Below are 19,793 nucleotides of genomic sequence, written 5' to 3' on the forward strand. Positions count from 1 at the left end.
GTAGATGGTAGGCACAGTTAATGACAGCCCACTGCTTTGTACAGGCCTCAGGTCCTGGATCTCAGCAGACAAAACTAGACCAGACCAGATCAGGCCAGAATGGGCTCAGTTGTGGTGAGTATCAAAATTAAACTGAACTTAGCGAAGTCCAGTTTTTCAAAAGCAGGAGATTCACAGCAATCAGAACAGGCCAACTTCTCCTGAGATAGCATGACAAGGAAGTCCCTTCTGTTAGTCTTGGAGGAGTCACTTTGAAATGACCAGTTTACTCTTTGTTTCTGCTTCTTTAGCCTTTTCTTCCTATAAAACCAATCTCACCTGCTGTCTCAGTCACTTTCCTGGACACTGCAGACAAAATATCTGATACCCACAACTTAAAGGAGGGGAGGTCTATTTTGGTTCCTGGTTTTTAGATGAGTCAGTCTCCACTCGGCTGGCTCCAAGTAGAAAGTGCATGGTAGGAGGGTCTGGTGGAAGAAAGCTGTTCATGGTGTGGCAGCCAGGAAGCCAAGACTGAACGGAGGAGCCAAGGAGGAAGCTATGCCCTTCCAGCTCACACCCTCAGTGACTGGACTTTTTAAACCAGACCCCACTTTCTAACCACAACCCACTGATGAGTACAGCACCTCATAATCCAGCCACCGTCCAAATACTCAACCTCTGAACACGTGAGCCTTTTGGGGGACATTCTAGGGAACACCCATTCTATGGAAGGACCTGCTGTCCAATTCTAGAATCCAACAACGGATGAGATCTTTAAACTGAATTTATAGTTATTTTGTCTTTGACTAAGGGTAGATGGCACTCATCCTTTTATTTAATGAAAACCAAGAAAGGTGCACTAAGCTCCCCAGGGTGTGTAAGGCGCCATCCTAAGGGTTTGGAAGTATAAATCACCAGAGTAGCTTGTGGCTTAACCAGCTGCACAGACACAGCCTCACATCTCCATCATTTGTGTGATGCAGAGGAATAGAGAGGATGACACAAATCACGACTGCTTGCTGATTTTCACTGGGCTGTCAGCAAGGTCCTCTCTGGGGAGATGATATTTAAGGTGAGGTCCAAATCCTCAGGAGCTGAAAGGGCAGAAGTTTCAAGGAAGAATCATACCAGGGAAAAGACTCCAATGCTTCCTTACTGGGAAGGGTCTCCTAGACTTGGAGGTCCCCCCGCCCCCTCACTCTTTGCGTCTTGTGCAGTCACTGATCAGTTCCTCGGTGCTTCTGAGCTTCTAATCTGAATACATGAGCATGGAAACACTTGGTTATGTGGCCTGCGGAGATTTGTGCTTAGACTATCTTGTAGTGTCCAGCCAATCCCTAATTTAGCCTTTGCTTCGTCCTGACTCCTGGATGTCCCATCCATGGCAGACATGCCTGTGTCCACCCAGCTGAGTTTCCTATAGTACAACGTCTTGTGAAGGTGAGTGCTACCCTCTGGTGATACTCAGCTTCATCAAAGGGTCCTGGTTTATCCACAGAACCCAGACCAATTCAACCCAAATATCTGAAAAATGGCACCAGGCCTGCTGTTTTAAAAAGTTTTCCAGGGGACTCTAATGTACACAGAAGTTTGGGAACAACTGTTCTAGGTAAAATTATTTCCTTCATATGATGTGGCCTTAAAGGGCAGGTACCATCATCCCCAAGAGTCTTTGGCTTTAGATGTTCATCATCCAGTGGCACAAAAGAGTCCTTGTTTATCCTTGGTTCAAAGACACTGACTACTTTGAGTCATCTGGATCATTCTTGTTTCATAATGGAGACCCGCCTTTTCAAGTGAAGAAACCAGAGTGTCTTCAGGTTATGGCACACTGAGCTATCCTCCTCCTAACTTTATAGCATCAAATTTTATATATTGAGTTTAAAAAGGGGGCAGATTCCACCAAAGACTATGATTTCACTAGCCCATCAGTTTTTTCTAGAGAGGTATAAAGTGCTCTGGGTAAGCAAAAGACCCCTAGACCGCGGATCCTTGAATTCAAATTCTCATTCTCCCATGTATTAGCTAGGAAGTATCCTGCTACTACGTACCCTTTCTATACTGCAAAGTCTTTATCTGTAAAACGGGGGAATGCACAATCTGCTTCATATAGTTGTTGTGAAAATTAAGTTAAAGATGTATAATGAGCTTAGAGCAATGTCAAGTCGCTAATCAGCACTCAACAAATGGTACCAATTACTAATAACATCACGGAAATCATTCAATCATCACAATGAGACAAAAGAGTATGGCATATTCAGCCAGCCTTTAAAAAAACGCACTTTAAAAGGTGTTATATAATCTGATTGACATGGAGTTTCTCTGACTGTGCATTCAAGTTTGGCTTTGCTTGCCAGTTCTGAGTCTCTTTTAGACCCCAGTCCTTCAAGAAGTAGAAAGATCAATAGTACAAGTCCAAGATGATGGATATGCTACTTATCCTGATTTCATCATTTTACAATGTATACGTGTATTCAAATACCACATTGTACCCCATAAATTTACACAATCATGATGTAGCAATTAAAAACTTTAAAAGATTCATCAAAAATTGTTATCTGCGTCAGATACACTCTCCAGGGTTCTTTCTGAGAGGATAAGCTGGCTGTCCTTGATGACTAAGTTCCACGATTAGAGAGTTCTAGAAATTCTGTTCATGGCATCTTGCTGAAGTAGCTACTTGCTCCCGGCCTTCTCTCAGAAAAATCTCTCTCCTTCGTCTCTTCTGCCTGGGTGACCTTTGCCTTTGTCTGTACCACTGTGGTGCCAACTCTCCTGCCCCACTGTTGCCTATTTCCTCACTCTACGAATCTACCGACTTGTTAAACTAGATTACTCCAAATAATAGCATTTACTTAAAACAGTTCTTACCCATGGCCAAAGAGAACATGTAATACCTTCCTAATGCATGTAGAAGCTGAGGAAAGAAGCCCGGAATTGCAGGAGAAGACCACACTTCAGAGTGGCAGCACGTGACTGGGTGGTGGCTTTGCCTATAGCTTTGCCCCATTGTCTGCTCTCTTTATTCTCCATCACCCCAATTTACCACTATGGTCCTGGGCTTTGCTCCTGTCCCGTAGGCGCATCTTTAGGAGTGTGGGACAGTGTGTGCTGCCCACATGTTATGCTTTTATGCTATCAAGTAGCTGTTGCTAAAATATTCCTATTACAGTTGAGGGCAAAGAGCCCCACCCATTCTCTGCCCCACTCTTCTTCTTATCACTGCTGTCTCCTGAGTGAGCCTTTCCAGAACCATCTTCTATGTGTACAGAGGCATTCCTGAAATTCTAATATTTTGAGTATGTTAGGGATTTTTTTTTCTTTTTACAAATATAGAATATTGTGTGCATCCTTATCAATTTGCTTTATTTTACCCAACAATAAATCTCTGCATCTTTTCAAATTGGCTCAAATAGCTTTAACTTTTTTTTAACTGCTCCAGAGTATGTCACAAGGTGCATACATTATAGTTTCTTAAACCATTCCCTCTCCACTCACTTCATCCAATGGACCTCTAGTGCCTTCTAGACTTCTGCCATCCCAAATAATGCTGCAATCAACATCCTTGGGTATGTCTCTTTGGTAACACATAAAAGCCTTCCTTCATGATTGGCATCAAGAAATGGAGATGCTAGAATCCAGGTTATAATACTTCCATAATTTCAGTAAATACAGCCAGTCCTCTGCTTTGGTGGTTCCTCATCAGAGATAATCAAATCACCGCCAAAGGTAATGGACGGTGAACGATGCATGATGTTGATGGTTATACCTGTACTACACATGGACAGACTTTTTTTCTTGTCATCAATCCCTAAACAATACAGTCAAAGAACTATTTACATAACATTTAATTGTATTAGGCATTATAAGTAATGTAATATATATGAAAGGATGTGTATAGGTTGTTTGTAAATACTATACATTACACATACAGGACCTGAGCATCCAGTCATCCTGGAACCAGTGGTTCAGACACTGAGGGACAGCTGTCACTTCCCAGTAAGTGCTAACCCACAAGATAACCCAACACAAGGTACTCACTTGGAAGCCTGGATCCATTCATCATAGAGTTCAAAGGTCATAAGAGGTTCTGGCAGCTCTCGGAGGTAAGATTTCAAAGCTCCTGGGCATAAGTACAGCAGTGTCCATGAGGCATAGCACAAAAGATACAAGTTACACTAGCCTGCATCATCTACATGGGCTTCTCCAGAGATTTGCCCCCTAAGCAACATGACAAAATCCAAAAGTGGCTTCTCAGATCAGTGAGCTTGGGCTCTGGCAGTGGGACCTGGGTGAAAACTGCCTTGACCCCTCCTGCCCCCATTTCTCACAGGACCTCATCTTCCAGGGGCCAGAGCAACCAGGCACAATGCTGGGCCCTGTGTGGACACACTAGAGCATGTAGAAAAGCCACTGGCTCAGGTGTTGCTGACATGGAGCTACAGTTCGTTTGCTCACCCTTCCCCAGAATCCCTGCCGAGACCACCTCCTTGCCCAGAGGCCATGGGCACCCACCTGCAATGGCATGGGGATCAGCTGAGTATTCCTGCACATCCACCACACAGCAGTCCAGTGCAGCTTTCAGCTTCTTCAGCTTGGAAGCAGAGGGAGCTACACGGAAGAGGCCCTACCAAAAGGACAGATGGTCAGTGCATGGCCTGCAATCCAGTGATTCCACAGCGAACAGACAGGTGGAAGGTTTTCCAAAACCTCCAATGTGCATTTTACCCAACACCACATGTCAGTACTGTGACTTTGTGTCTCCTCCCTCTGACATAAGCAACTGGCAGCTTTCAGTGCCTAGTGACAGGGTAGCTCACTGTACTCGTGTGTTGTACTGGTGTATATTAGGCTTTTTGTTCTCTTACACTTGAGATAAACTTTGGAGAATAATTTGACTGAGACACGATCAGATGTTGAGGTCTAGCAAGATGGTTCAGAAAGGCCTATGGTGTGTGTGTGTGTGTGTGTGTGTGTGTGTGTGTACATATAAGCATATGCACGCAGGTGTGCACACACACTGAGAGGCTCCAGATAAAGAACCATATACAGTCTTTGAACCAAATAAAGTCTCTGTCCTCAGAGGAAGGGCAGACTGGGGCTGGTATATAAGGGAGTCTCCTTGTTCCACTCAGTGTTATTTTACTTATTATTTATTTTTTCCTCATTGAATTTATTGGTACGTTCTAGGTATACAGTACAGTTACACGTATCATTGGGATCTTGTACCTTTACATGACAGGTCTTGGTTCTCATTTTTTCCCCTTGTCCCTGCCCTCCCTTCACCCCCTCCTCCCCTCTCTTAGTGTTATTTTAGAACTGCTTCCACTTCATCCAAATGAGTCTCTGCACTTTGGATAGCAAAAGTAAGCTATGAACAGAAAGAGAAGAGGAGGACAGAGGTGTAAGAAAAAAAGACAAATGGAGGTCAGGGCTGGAAAGGAGCCTCCAAGTCCCTGGGAAGGGAGACAGGCAACCCTCTCAGTTTGTCCCTCCCTGTCAGCTCTGAGCATTGTGATGTAACCCAAGACTGAGAAAGGAGCTGGTGGACTACTCCCCTTGCTCCTCTAATCTTCTAGATCCATGGAGTCCTCAAGGTCCTTTAGAGGACAATGCTCCTGGTCTGGAATACTAAGTTTCTGACCTGCTACAATGGCTCACTTTTTCCTCAGAAGAGAGAGTTTCAGATAAACACGTGTCTAAAAGTTCTGTGGCTTATGTGTGAGGAGGTCTGTAAACATATGTGGACTAATGCATCTGCAAAGCTGCTACTACAGACAGAAAAGGAATGGTTTAGATCTTCAGAAAACTACATCACTGCCAAGCAAGAAGAGCCGAGTATGTGGCGATAGACAATGCCACAGGTAAGAGGCAGAGTTTCCAGATATTGTAGCCCCTACTTCCACTTTCCATAATTCTAATCACCCATGGCCAAATGCAGTCTGGAAATACCATGGAAAATTCTAGAAATACATAATTCATAAATTTTAAATAGCTTATTGTAATGCATTGCTACAACCATTCTATTAGATATTATTGTTACCTCATACTGTACTTAATTTATACATTAAAATTTATTGTAGGTGTATATGTATAGAAAAAAAACATAGTACATGTAAGGTTTGGTGCCATCCATGGTTTCAGGAATGCAGTGGGAGTCCTGGAACATATCCCCTGTGGTAAGGAGGGAAATACTATGTAAGCCTTTGGACTGTGATTGTGTAACTCAGAGAACACTGTTCCATTAAGAGAAAGACAGTTGAAACAGTGAGTCTAGTTTTCAGGGTATTAGAGGAAAACGTGCGTGGGAATGTTGAAGAATGACAGCAAACAAAGGAATGGAGCCCCCTCACTGAAGGAACCCTCACAGAGGCTGAGGTGAAGCTATAGGAGAGGATGATGGCACTACAGGGAGGCTTGGCCAGAGGGTGCGGCAGGGAGAGTGGGGCAGGGAGAGTGCGGCAGTGTCTAACAGAGCACGCTGCAGGCCCTGCGTTCTGGTCAGAAGGAATTAGAACCCCAGGCGGCCACTGCTTCAAAGACAGTGAAATTAGTAACATCAGGTACTGGTGTAGAAAGGAGGTAGGGACCGGGGTATCAGATCTGACAACCTGGGCTCCCTGGGACAGCAGTTTTAGCTCCACGTTGGGGACAGAAGCGACACCACAGGAGTAAGATCGCTAAATAAGTGGCATCAAAGATGAACAAGCAACAAATCTTGAGAGTTATTTTAAGAAAACCAGGCAGCAAAAAAAAAACAATGAACTTAGAAAGGAACCTAAGGTTGCCAATGAGCTGAAAGAACATTTTTTTTCTAGGTGCAGTAAACCTGAACATATTTGTTACCAAAAGAAAAGAACTAATGAAAAGATGGAAAAAGGAAAATGGGAAGGAGATAGAGAGGAAGGGAGGGAAAGAAAGAGGCAGAAAGGGAAAGAGAGAAATCAGAAGGAAAGATAGGGATGGCAAGAGACCATTCCACAAGAACTTCAACTACTGACTGACTAGACATTAATGTCGCTAATAAATTATTATAAAAATGCTATAATATTCTAGTATTTGAACACTGTAATACTATTGTAGCTACATTTTAAAATATCTTTCTTTCAGAGATACCAGATGTGACTGAAAGATGTGATGCATGTTTACATTTTTTATACGTGTACTACCGTAAGAGACACGCTGCCGTTAGTCATCCTCATGACACCCCTCCCATCCCTCCTGCCGCTCTCTGAAGCACTTCTGGACGTTCTTCCTTTCATCTTTAGTTGCAGCATCATGGGTCCCTTCATGTCCTGAATTGGTGCAAAATGTTCCCCTTTCACGGTCATTTTGACTTTAAGGAAGCACCGGAAGTTATGCAGTACCAGATCTCAGAATAACACAGAGGAAGACACACCGTAAGGTTTTCAGAAGCCTTCCTTTCCTCTGAACGGCACTTAGCAGCAGTATTCACTAGGTTTTTGATCATACCTTGTAAAGACACTCACCAAGGAAGGCTTCCGGAACTGCTTCAGAAAGTAGCAAGAGCCATGGGGTAAGTGTGTTTGAAGTGAGGGGGAGCATTGTGAGGGGATTAATGGTAATGTCTCTTTTATGGTATTAAATTTTTTAAAATAGTTTAAACATTCACCATATATGTTGATCATACCACATACGTTCTAAAACATTTTAAATGATAGAATGTCTGAAAGTACTTTAAAATATCCAAGACAGGGATTAGGGGCAGAAATGGAAAAAGAGATAAAATAAGATTGACCAAGACCTAGATAGGAGGCTCATTATTTTTAAATATGTAAGTTTTTCCATAATTAAAAAATAAGTGATGGGGAATAAAAAGTTCAGCTCACCCCCTCGATGAAAGTGTTTTTTGGATTATAGAGTACCTAGATAGGAGGCTCATTATTTTTAAATATGTAAGTTTTTCCATAATTAAAAAATAAGTGATGGGGAATAAAAAGTTCAGCTCACCCCCTCGATGAAAGTGTTTTTTGTAGATTATAGAGACTTTATTTTTTTAATTATAACAAATGCAAAAATGGTTGACACATAAAATATGGTAAAAACAAAAGAAAATAACAACAACAACAAAACCCCAAACCCAGTTTTTTTCCCCATTCCTTTTTGAATATTCAGCATCTTGAACGGGTCTAACATATAGGAAGCAACCCATACAGGTTTGAAGGTCTATTGACTTTCTTCTCTTCCACAGCCCTTAGTATGCTCCATCTGAACTAATATGTAGAGATTATAGCCTGTTTTGGATTAATCAGGCTTACTGGATAGATGCTACACTCATTTCTCCCTGTAAGTTTTATAAACCCCACATCTCATTCTTTTTTTTTTGGTAGTGGGGATTGAACTCAAGACCTTGCACTTGTGAGGCAGGTGCGGTGCTCCTGAGCTACATCCCCAGCCCCCATATCTCATTCTTATACTTGGCTCAGAAATAAATGCATGACATGCTCTAAATAAGTAAAGACTGGATGATCAGGTCAAAGGAAGATGGAGTAACGATGTTAAAATAGCCCATGGAAGAAACTAAAGATGGATTTATCTCCCAGGAAATGATTTAAACAAAACAAAACAAAAAAACAAACAACAAAAAACAAAAAAAACCTACCATCAATTTCTCATAGAATTTTGTTTTAACTCGGGGCTCTTGCAAAGCACTTCCTAATATCTTTATTAATCAGACTTTCCGGATCTCTATTAAAGAGTTGTGATCCAAAAGGTTGAGAGCTCTATTTTGAAAATCAGAAAACTTACTAAACAAAAGGGAGAAGAAGAGGAGAAAGGTGAAGTGAGGGAGGAGGTGAAGATTATTAGATTATTAGGAATTTGGAATAGTAGTAGTAGAAGCAATAGTACTTAGTGGTAATGGCAATAGCAGCAGATTGCCAAAATCATCAAATCATATTAAATATGAAGAAACAACGGCTAGAATATGGCCGTATAATTCTCATGTCTGGCCGCTATCAGTCTCCCACAATCCTCCACTCTCCCTGTAAAAGTGAAGGTTCATGGGAGAAAGCAGTTCGTGTCTGCAAAAGAGGGTCCATATCCTACATGCCTACATGTTTGGATTTGAGGGAGCTGGAGTGGGGATGACACAAGACTGAAAGCCTCACGGGCTCTGCCTCTGGGAGGAGACCCTCTGGGGCTGTTTGGCCGGCTCCATCCTACCTCCTCCTGCATCCCACATTCCAGCAGCATTGTCACACATGCCTCGATGGGGAAGGCGATCTCCCGGCCACTGATGGTGAGGTGCTCCTCTAGGGGCTTCCCGAAGGAAGGCTTCTCCACCCAGGCTTCTGAGAGGGAGGAGCAAGAGAGGGGTCAGTCTGAGACTTGGAAGGCCACTCACGTTGAAATCTTTCCTTCTTCCTGTTGTCCAGACTCTCCTGAGGCTACCAAAGAAATAATAAATCTTCATTCTTGTGGTTTTAGGGATGATGGACAGGAAAGCAGAGGTGGATGGGTGGCCAGCTACATCCAGCAAGATGGAGTCAAAGTGACCCACACTGATTCATCCCTACAGAGATAGTGTGTAAGCACAGATACTCTTGGCTTCACTGTAATGAATCAACAGCAGCTTGTGAAGTTCTGGTCACCCCATCTAACATGACCTTCAAGAGAGGGGTGGCAGGGTGAACAAACACAGGGAGTCAGTCTCATCTGGAGGGCAAGCAGCTCCGCAGCCCCCACCCCCACCCCTAAAGCATGCGCTTACCTTGTTGTGCTTTTATTTGAGGCAACACAGCCTGTAGCAGTGTCAGTGATTTCCTGTGGTATTCAGCTTGCACTTCTATTAGCTGAGAAAACACAAGGGCCAGCATTACCCTTTGCAGGGACAAGAACACAGGCTTCTGTGGTATGAAAGGGCTTGCTGACGGGGAAGGAGCTGGAGCCCCTCCCTGCCCCTTCCTCCAGTCTACCTACAGCGATGGGCACGCTTTATCCTGTGTCATAGAGGAGTCGCTGCATGCAAAGTTGTGTAGCAGGACAACCGTGAAGGCTCAGGGGAGCTTCCCCAGAGCTGGGACCTGACTTAGGGAACTTCCTTTAGTCACCTGCCACAACATCTGGTACTCCTTTCTCAAAGCAAAAGGCAGCAGAGAGGTACAAAAATAGACAGATACAAATAGAAAAGAATTTAGAAATCCAAAACATTTATACATGTATTTGCCTATAAGATGTACAGGTTAAATTCACCTATATACATCAAATTAGTTTTAATATAGAATAGACCAAAAGACACAGGACTCAAGCCACTATTCTCTTCAAGTATGCTGGGAGGTAAAATTGTTGTGGCTGTGGGAATGGGGTCCAGAGAACAAGTTCCTTCCAGGTGGCCTATGTCAGCGTCTCTTTACTTAAAATACAGCTGTGATGTTGACAAGGGCCGCTGAAAACCCATGAGCAGCAGTCACTTCGTGCACTTTCCGAATCTCCCTCTCCCGTCCTCAAACTGGGCATGTTATTAGAGGGGAGGGGAAAGAAGCACTCTGTGCGAACTGTTATCAGGGAGGGAAAAGTCCAGTGACAGCAAAGAAAAATAACACAGCATTTTAAAAAGTAACCAGAATACTGACATAAATGGTATGTGAAAGACAGGTAGGCAGTCTAATAAAGCGTGCAATAAAGTCTTCAAAAAAGCTTAAAATAAATTTTCGAAGTTGGAAGTAACATGTATCTCCTTTTTTGCAGGGTAGGACACAACTGAACCTCTGGACCATGACTGACAATTCAGGAGAATTGCTAATAACCCAGTCATTCTGTCATGTTCCACAAGGCATTTTAAACTTGCCAAAATTTTTCCTTCGTTCCTCTTTACTCTCCCCTGCCTTGTCATTCCATCTCTTTCTTGATCATTTTTTCAAAGGCTTTTAGATATTTTAGTGTTTTATTCTCAACTTCAAAAGCAGGTACGCATGTTTACTTTTTGTTATTTCTCTATCAATGCTTTTTTTTATTGCCTTGAATTTATGTAGTAAACAGCTATCCTCCTAATTATCAGAGCTAGATTATTTAAGTCTTCATGACTCAGATTCTGTTTCTTCCTGTTTCTCAACTCTTTAATTCTACATTCACTGACAAGAGGCAGGCAAACAGACCACAGTACTCATAGTTTACCTACTTGCTACTGTCTGGCACAAATCTACATTAAAAACAATAGAGGTGAAGTAGTTAGCATCCTAATTTCCTCAGGTCCTTACTCTTATACACCAGTTTCTCAATATTGGTCCTACTGACATTCTGAATTTTTTTTTTTTTTTTTTGTACCAGGGATTGAACTCAGGTCCTTGTGCTTGTGAGGAAGGCGACAGAACCACTGAGTTAAATCCCCGGCCCTGGTCCTACTGACATTTTGAGCCAGATAATTCTTGGTTGTTGGAAGCTGCCCTGGACATTCCAAGGGGCTTCACAGCAAGCCTGGTCTCTATCTACTAGATACTGTGCCACCTTTCTCCTCAGCTATGACAACCAAAATGTCTCCACATACCGCCACACGTACACCAAGAAAGCAAGCAAAACTTCTCTTAGTTAAGAATCACTGCCATAGACAACTGAGAGGTAATGATTTTCGAGGATGAGGTTGGGTCTTATTGTCAGATTTTAAAAAGAAATTTGGACAAGTAGTAGTAGAAGGCAGAATGATTCAGCAGCAGAAAAGTCAAATTCCTCCCTTATCTGTAAACAACCAAGAGTTCCATGCCCACATTCTCTTTCTGTTTGCACTGCGATTTTGGCCAGGAGACTTTTTGCAATCTCACCTTTCTGGACCCTTACCGTTTGAAAGTAGTTTGCATAGTCGATTTCTTTGGCCACAAAATTGTACATGTCAGCGGAGAGCTGGTCCTGTGCAAGAGGAATATACAACCATGGTAAAACATAAATAATCCGATGGTTAATACCTGAGTCTAGACATCACAGAAGGGCATTTAAACACTGTTTCATCTCATTTTAATAAGTTTTCCTACTGGAGACTTGATGCTTTCCAACCATGGCACTAGAGAATGAGTGATTTGAAAGGTATACCTATGCCAGTGGCTACTCCAAGGCTTTTAACACCCGGGCCACATCGACAGTTAAAGTCAAAGCTGCTGTCAGGAAGCAATGTGCAAATTACTTCCATTTAGCTCTGCAGCTACCACCATTCTGATGCAAGCACCCAGTACAGGCTGTGCTGCATAGCTCCCTTCACTCCACCATTTCTTCTCTCTGGCCATTCTATAATCCTGCTCTCCTTCATTCTCAGTACCAGTCATCATCAGCATGTAGGGAAGAGATGAAATGCAGCAATTTGGAGAAAGCTCGGATGAGACAGGTGCCCAGGGAAAGGACTGCTGACTCACGACTACTCAGACACTGGACTCACCCCACATTGGACACAAGCCAAGTGCCATCAACACTTCTTCACCAGTCAGCTTTTCTCAGGCTTGAGGGACCTTATGCTACACTGGAAACTGGAATGTTTTATCCTCCAAAGAGAATATTTTCCCCCCAGAGACGTATTCACAGCATCACACTGTAAGTGAAGATTTGGAGCAAGATGTAGGCTCTGTCGGTAACTATAATTAAGCATGTCACTTCTCTGAAATTATGTATGCAAATCATAGGACCCCTAGGGTCCTTGGAGAAGGCATGCAGTCGAGAAAAGCCCATGTGTACAGGCTGAGGCAATCCTGAGAGCAGCATGGGAGAGCTGACCAGGATACAGAGTAAAGAGGAGCTTCAGGAAGAGCCTGCTTCACGAAAGCTCAAGCCATCTGCACCACCCTGGCAGTCCTCAGCCTCTTCCAGGAAGTTGATTCTCAGTGTGAACACTGGATGTGCAGAAGAAATTGTTTCTTTTCCAAGATCTGTGACAAGCAAGGGATGGCTGAGAACATCATTCAAGGTTCTTATATACAAGGCAACAGAGCCAAGTCAGAGATAAAGGAGAAAATCTATTCTCCAAGGGACTTAAAGCACAGATGAGGTGACACTATGCTTAGTCCAGGTGCAGAAAACAAAGACAGAGGAAAATAAATTAACATTCACTGAGACCTGATTAGGTGCCCAACATGATGTTACACAGAAGTCTCAACTAAACCTCTATGGAGAAGTGTATGTCTAGGTTTGGATCAGCTGGTGACAAGAGTTCAAGGATCTTTGTGTTGACCACTGCCTCAAAATATTCATAATAGAAGGGGCTTAAACTGTTAAGTGAACAGATAAGGAAACTAGGGGTCAGATCTGGCAAATCTCCCAGAGAATAAAATAAGCTTGAGGCCACTGGAGGACCCCTTAAATGAATGTCTCTGAAGGCTGCCAATCCTCTCAAAGGTTTGAGAGAAAGGGTCTTGTCTGGATGCACCTTGTGTTTCATCCTGCTGCAGCCCTTTTCAGGAGGCATCCATCAGCAGCTGCCAGCTGTGAGATATTTCAGGACAGAAAAAAAAAAAAAAAGAGCTGAGAGATAAAAATGGCTTGCCCAACAGAGGAAAGGAAGGGAGCCCCTGAAGGACTAAATGCTGCATCAAATCTACCACAGCATCTCAACACTGGATCATCTCAGGCAGATGACCTTGAAAAACACAGTGTCCACCCGCAGGAAGATGAAAGGATTGCACAGGTCTGAATAGATTACTGTGTTATTAAACTCAATAGTATAATTCCAAACAAGCCATACTGCAAGAAAGAAATTAAAGTGGAAACTATAAGTCAAATTTCCATTTATCTAAATCATTTGAATTTTTTCTTTTGAAGTGTGGAAAAGACTCATCTAGTCAATAACCATGACACTGTGATATATCTTTTAAAAATCATGTTTTCTGATTCTGTAACAAATCTACACTCAGACAAACATAAAATAACCAAATGCACTAGTCATGTCACCAGGCAGAGATTAGCACTATGGCATGGAGCCAGGTGCACTCGGGTATTTGTTTTATTCAGTCCAATGATTGCATGGTTTACAAAAATGAAACCAGACTGCTCTGTAGGTTAACTACTCCCTGATAAACACATTTAATCATATGGATGAACTTTGTGTTTCTACTGTTGGATATCGTGTTTCTATTTTTTCACTATTATAATGATACCTGAATAAATACATTTACACATTTGGCACCCATCCCTTGATTATTCCCCTATGATAAGTTCCACGGTTAAAGTTAATTCTGATTATATAATATTTATAGTTAATAAAAATTTTAAAACCATAATAATGATTGGGACATCAGAGCTTTTGAAATATACTACCAAACAGCAATCAGAAATATCACCATTTATACTATGAAGAATAATTTACAAATGTTTTGCTTGTTTTCCAGAGTAAGACTTTTATTCTGCTTAACCACTAAATAAATCAAAATTAAAATGATTTTAATTTCTATCTTTATGAGGGGTTACCTTTCTTCTAGACTTGTTATCTTTGTCAACTTCATTTATTACCTATTGTCAATTTCTTGTCAAGGCAGCATTTTTACCTTTCTTCTAGACTTGTTATCTTTGTCAACTTCATTTATTACCTATTGTCAATTTCTTGTCAATAGGCAGCATTTTTTCATTCCTAAGAGGCCTCATCTTCTTACAAATAAGATTTGTAAGAATTCTTTCAATTGAAGAGACAGTTGGTTTCATTACATATACAAATATTTCCTCCCAATTTCCCTTCTGCCTCTGGAGTATTATTACCACATTAGGGGAGATGTGCCTTTTTATCTTGTATGCTACCTATTAAAACTTTTTCCTTTATGATTTCCTCCTTTGGCAATATAAATTCTCAACCAGCACTATATGCATATAAATGTGCAATAAACAATATAACTTTTAAATATTTAATGAATTTGGAACTCATTTTGGTATTTATCTCAGGAAGATTTTTTTTTTCAAGAGTTAAATGAATGCCCCAGAATTGTTCATGAATAGAACAGACTGTACCAATGGATTGGAAATGTCATATTTACCAGAAAAAATTTCTTATATACTTAGGCTTTCTTTAGGCTGGAATACCTTCCCCCTCCCCGCTAAATGGTCTATATTTTTGAAACAGTACCTAAATTTTAATTATGTGGCCCTGTGTTATACTTTAAGAGATAGTGATTCAATGCTCCTAGAATCCTCCCACATTTAACTTTAGGAACCTTTTATCACTCTTTGAAAAAATTTACTATAATTATAGCTAGTTACCACAATACCAAATCAGTTAATCAAATTAATTTCAGATAATTCGTGTTTATAATAATGATTTTTTGCCATCGAGAAACATTTCTCAAAATTATACAATCTTTTTCGTTGTTTTTCTTCAGCAAGAGTTTAAATAAAATACCTTAAACTTCATGACTTTATACTAACAACCAAAAAACAAAGGAAAACACTCCCTCCCCAATGAATAAGCAAACAACAATAAAAACAAGCAAAAATCAAAACACAAGTCCCACACATATCAAAGAGGTTGATTAACCCTGATCAAGAACAAGAACCAGCCAGGAATGGTGGTGCATATTTATACTCCCAGCACTCTGGGAGGCTGAAGCTGAAGAATCAAAAGTTCAAGCCCAGACTGGGCAGTTTAGCAATCTGGTGAGACTGTGTCTAAAAATGAAGAGAGGAATAGGAATAGGAATGTAGCTCACTGTGAATGCCCTGGCCCCAGTATGTGTGTGTGTGTCCCCATGGGGTAGGGGAGAACTAGAGCCCAATATGACAGGAATGCTAGAATTATTCAGATTAAGAAATGAAATATTACAAGGGGAAAAAATGAGAATCAAGACCTGTCATGTAAAGGTACAAGATCCCAATAATGAATGAAACTGTACTGTATACCTAAAATGTACCAATAAACTCAATGAAAAAAAAGTATTGAAACATTAAAAGATCCTACAGTATACTACAGGCTTTAAGCAGATAATAAAAAAGAAAATAGACAACATAAGAGAAAGGATGGATAACAGAAGAAGAGATGGAAATGCTAAGAAAGTATCAAACACATGCTAGAGATGAAAACCAGCAGATCAGAAATAAAGAATGCCACTGATAAGCTCATTAACAGACTGGAGTCAGCTGAGCAAAGAACCTCTGGATTTATGGTCGTGACAACAGAAATGTTCAAAGCTGAAAATCAAAGTCAAAAAAGACTGGGAAAAAGGAACAGAATAACCAAGAATTCTGGAACCACCATGTAATATAAGCATAATAAAAATACAGGTTAAGGGCCGGGGGTTTAGCTCTGTGTTTCTGCCACCTGCCTCACAAGGACCCGAGTTCGATTCCCCAGTGCCAAATATATATATATATATATATATATATATGTAGGTTGAAAATCTCGAATCTGAAAATTCAAACCCTGAAATTCTCTAAAATCTGCAACTCTTCTGCATGCTTACATGTTATCCTAAGGAGAAAATTCCACACCTAATCTCAAGTGATTGGTCACAGTCAAGACCCAGGTACTGTAAAAATACTGTATTAAGGGACCTTCAGATTATTTGTATATGGCATATGTGAAATGTAAATCAATTTTGTGTTTAGACTTGGGTCCTGGCCTCAATATATCTCATTATGTACATGGCAAAAATTTTTAAATCCAATATTTAAAACATGCTGAGTCTCAAGCATTTGGGTAGGTGACACTCAACCTATAAGAGCAGAAAAATAGAGAAAAGGAATAGAAGCAATATTTGAAGCAACAATAACTGAGATTTTTCCAGAATAATCAGACACCATGCACAGATCCAGGAAACTCAGAAAATATCAAGCAGGATAAATATCCAAAAAATTATACATAAACATATCATGCTCCAGCTTCAGAAAATCAAAGGTACACAAAAAAAAATCTCAAAAAAAAAAAAAAGCCTAAGAGAAAAAACACCTTACCTATAGAGAAACAAAGGTAAAAGTATTATATCCAATTTCACCTGAGAAATCATGCAAGCAAAAGAGGGGTATGAAATATTTAAAGTACCAACATAAACTCAGAATTTCATACAACAAGAAATTATCTTTCCAAAGTAAAGGAGAAATAAAGACTTCCTCAGGCAAAGAAACATTGAGGAAATTTGCTGCCAAAAGTTTAACATAAAAGAAATAGTAACTATGAACTCTTTATAGAGAAGGCAAACGATATAGATCTGAAACTAGGAGATACATAAAAGAACAATGCAGAAGGAATAAATGAAGGTAAAACAAAAAACTTTTCTTACACAACTGATAACCAAAAAATAACAGCAGTAACATAGTTAGAATTAGAGATACTCTGTTACTAAAGGTATTTGAGCTGGATGCAATGGCACAAACCTGTAATTCCAGGATTTGAGAGGTTGAGATAGGAGGATTGCAGTGAGTTTGAGGACACCCGGGGCTATTCAGTGAGTTCAAGGCCAGGCCTAACTATATGGCAAGAAACAATCTCAAAAAAACAAAAATGGTACTTGAACTATTCAGCAAATAGAATTGTGGCATTTGAAAATTGATTTAGATTAGTTATACATGAATATGGCAAACTCTAAATCAACCATCAAAAATTTTAAGGTTGATATGTTGAAACATGGAGTCAGATCAAATATTTAATTAAAATAATTGAAGAAAGAAAAATTATGGAAGACACAAGAAAAAAATAAGTGCTATAAATAGAAAGTAGTAATAAAATGGTAGATATTAAACTAATCATACCAATAATAATTCTACACATCAATGGTTTAATTATCCCAATTAAAAGACAGAAATTGGGCTGGGGATTTAGCTCAGTGGTGTCTCCACCTGCCTCACAAGCACTAGGTCCCAAGATCGATCCCCAGTACAAAAAAAAAAAAAAGAGAAAGAAAGACACATAGATTAAAAGAATAAAGATGGAGAAAGATATAACAATACTCAGAACAAAGTGGGACTGCTACATTAATATTTCAGAGATGGCCAGCTCGAGAAAAAGAAAAGTTATCACGGATAAAAATGGGCATTAGATTACAGAGGGGTTGGTACTTCAGGAAAACATAATAATGCATATGTGTAGCATCAAAATATATGAGGCAATAACAGATGAATCTACTAATATAGTACAGACTTTAACACATCTCTATGAGAAATGGACAGGCCCAGCAGGTAGAAAATCAGTATGGACACAGCCGAACTCAGCAGCACCATCGGTGAACTGGATATAACTGACATCTATAAGCCATTTCATCTAACAACAGCAGAATACACATTCTTCTCAAACCCACGTGCAAAAGACACCAGGATCAACCACATTCTGGGCCATCAAATACAGCTTAACAAATGTAAAAAAGTAACAATTAAGCAATGTCTGCTTTCACACAACAATGGAATTAAACTAGAAATCAATTACAGAAGGAAAACTGGAACACCCTTAAGTACTCAGAGATTAAGGAACACATTTCTAAATAACAACCCAATTAAAACTGAAGCTGTTTCTGACATTCGCTGTGTTCCTGGTGTGCTCGTTCAGTGTGGACTTGCATGTGCCTCTTTTGTGAAGCAGCAACTGAGAAGGCTTGACCATTTGCCATGGATGGTGAGCGCCCAAGGAGGGGGACAAGATTGAGAAGAACAATATTAACACGAAGGTGCGGGGGGCAGCACGCTGGGGTGCAGTTTAAGATGAAGAGGCACGTACCACTCAGTGAACTAAAGAAAGTGAATTGTGCATGACAGAATCTGTTGCTAAGGTAGATCAGATTCCAACTTGATGGCAGCCAATCAATGAAACAGACCCCTGCACAACTAGGACTGGAGGATGAAGATATAATTGACGTATTCCACTAAAAAGACAACCTGCTATATTACTCAGAACATTGCTCTTACAGACCAAGAATATACTCTCAATTAGAAGACCACCGTTTGTTCCACCAGTCTGACCACTACAGTATAGCTTCTCTATTATTTTTCCTTCTCCATTCCTTTACTGTACCTAGGGTAGCGTATGTGCACAAGCATTCAAAAATTTGCTTAAGTAAATAGTCAATGATATGTTTTGATTAATATTAAATGGAGATAGGACTGAGAAAAATACTGGTTCTGTGAAAATATCTCTTTCCATCAGCAGCATGCTCCCTCAGCTCTTATATTCCAGTAAGTTACTCTGTCCCACTATTTTAACAAACATAATAAGAATATAAAAATCTTGATATACCGATTCAATTGGAGAATTTTAATTTTTCATTTATCATTATAAAACCAAAGACAACTTTATAACTATTTTTATGCAACTACTACACAGAAGGTGATCTAAGTCTATTTAAGTATGAATACATTATTTTTTAAAAACTAGATATTTTTCCTTTTGAATCAAGTGTCTTAAAATAAAATTACTTTAAATTTTTTTTAAATTAAGAGTTAAAAATACGCAAAAGACCCGAACAATTACTTCATTAAAGAATGTGAACAGATAGCAAGTAAACATAGGAAAGGGTGGTCAACAATATGTCATTAAACAATGCAACTTAAACTAAAAAAAAAAAAAAACAAAGCAAGATAACCATAATGTACTTATCAGAAAAGCTGAATCTCAGTGACAACACCAAATGCTAGCAAAGATGTGGAGCAGCAGGAACATTCACTCATTTGTGGTGGGCATGCAAAATAGTACAGCCACTTTGGAAGACAGTTGGCTGCTTATTATAAAACTAAACATTCTCACCATAAGATCCAGCAGTTGTGCTGCTTGATATTTACCCAAATGAACTGAAATGAGAATTTACGTCCATACAAAAACCTGCACGTGGCTATCTAGAGCATCTTTGTTCATAACTGCCCAAATCTGGCAGCAATCAAACTGCTCTTCCACAGAAGAATGGATAAATAAACTG

General features: G+C 40.2%; 1 protein-coding gene across 2 annotated transcripts in view; it reads right to left on the bottom strand.

The window, feature by feature from the left end:
• The window catches only part of Arhgap44 (Rho GTPase activating protein 44), an 87,496-nt gene that overhangs the window by 32,816 nt on the left and 34,887 nt on the right, over positions 1-19,793 (bottom strand). For both annotated transcript variants that reach the window (XM_033762782.1, XM_033762781.1), the window contains exons 6-10: positions 11,776-11,844; positions 9,716-9,797; positions 9,169-9,296; positions 4,498-4,609; positions 4,024-4,105 (exon numbers count right to left, since the gene is read on the bottom strand). In XM_033762782.1, coding sequence (XP_033618673.1) covers positions 4,024-4,105; positions 4,498-4,609; positions 9,169-9,296; positions 9,716-9,797; positions 11,776-11,844 — 473 coding nt within the window. The remainder of the gene's footprint in view (positions 1-4,023; positions 4,106-4,497; positions 4,610-9,168; positions 9,297-9,715; positions 9,798-11,775; positions 11,845-19,793) is intronic.

This window comes from Fukomys damarensis, unplaced genomic scaffold (assembly GCF_012274545.1).
Source record: "Fukomys damarensis isolate Sample0158 unplaced genomic scaffold, DMR_v1.0_HiC HiC_scaffold_13, whole genome shotgun sequence".
Classification (NCBI taxonomy): Eukaryota; Metazoa; Chordata; class Mammalia; order Rodentia; family Bathyergidae; genus Fukomys; species Fukomys damarensis.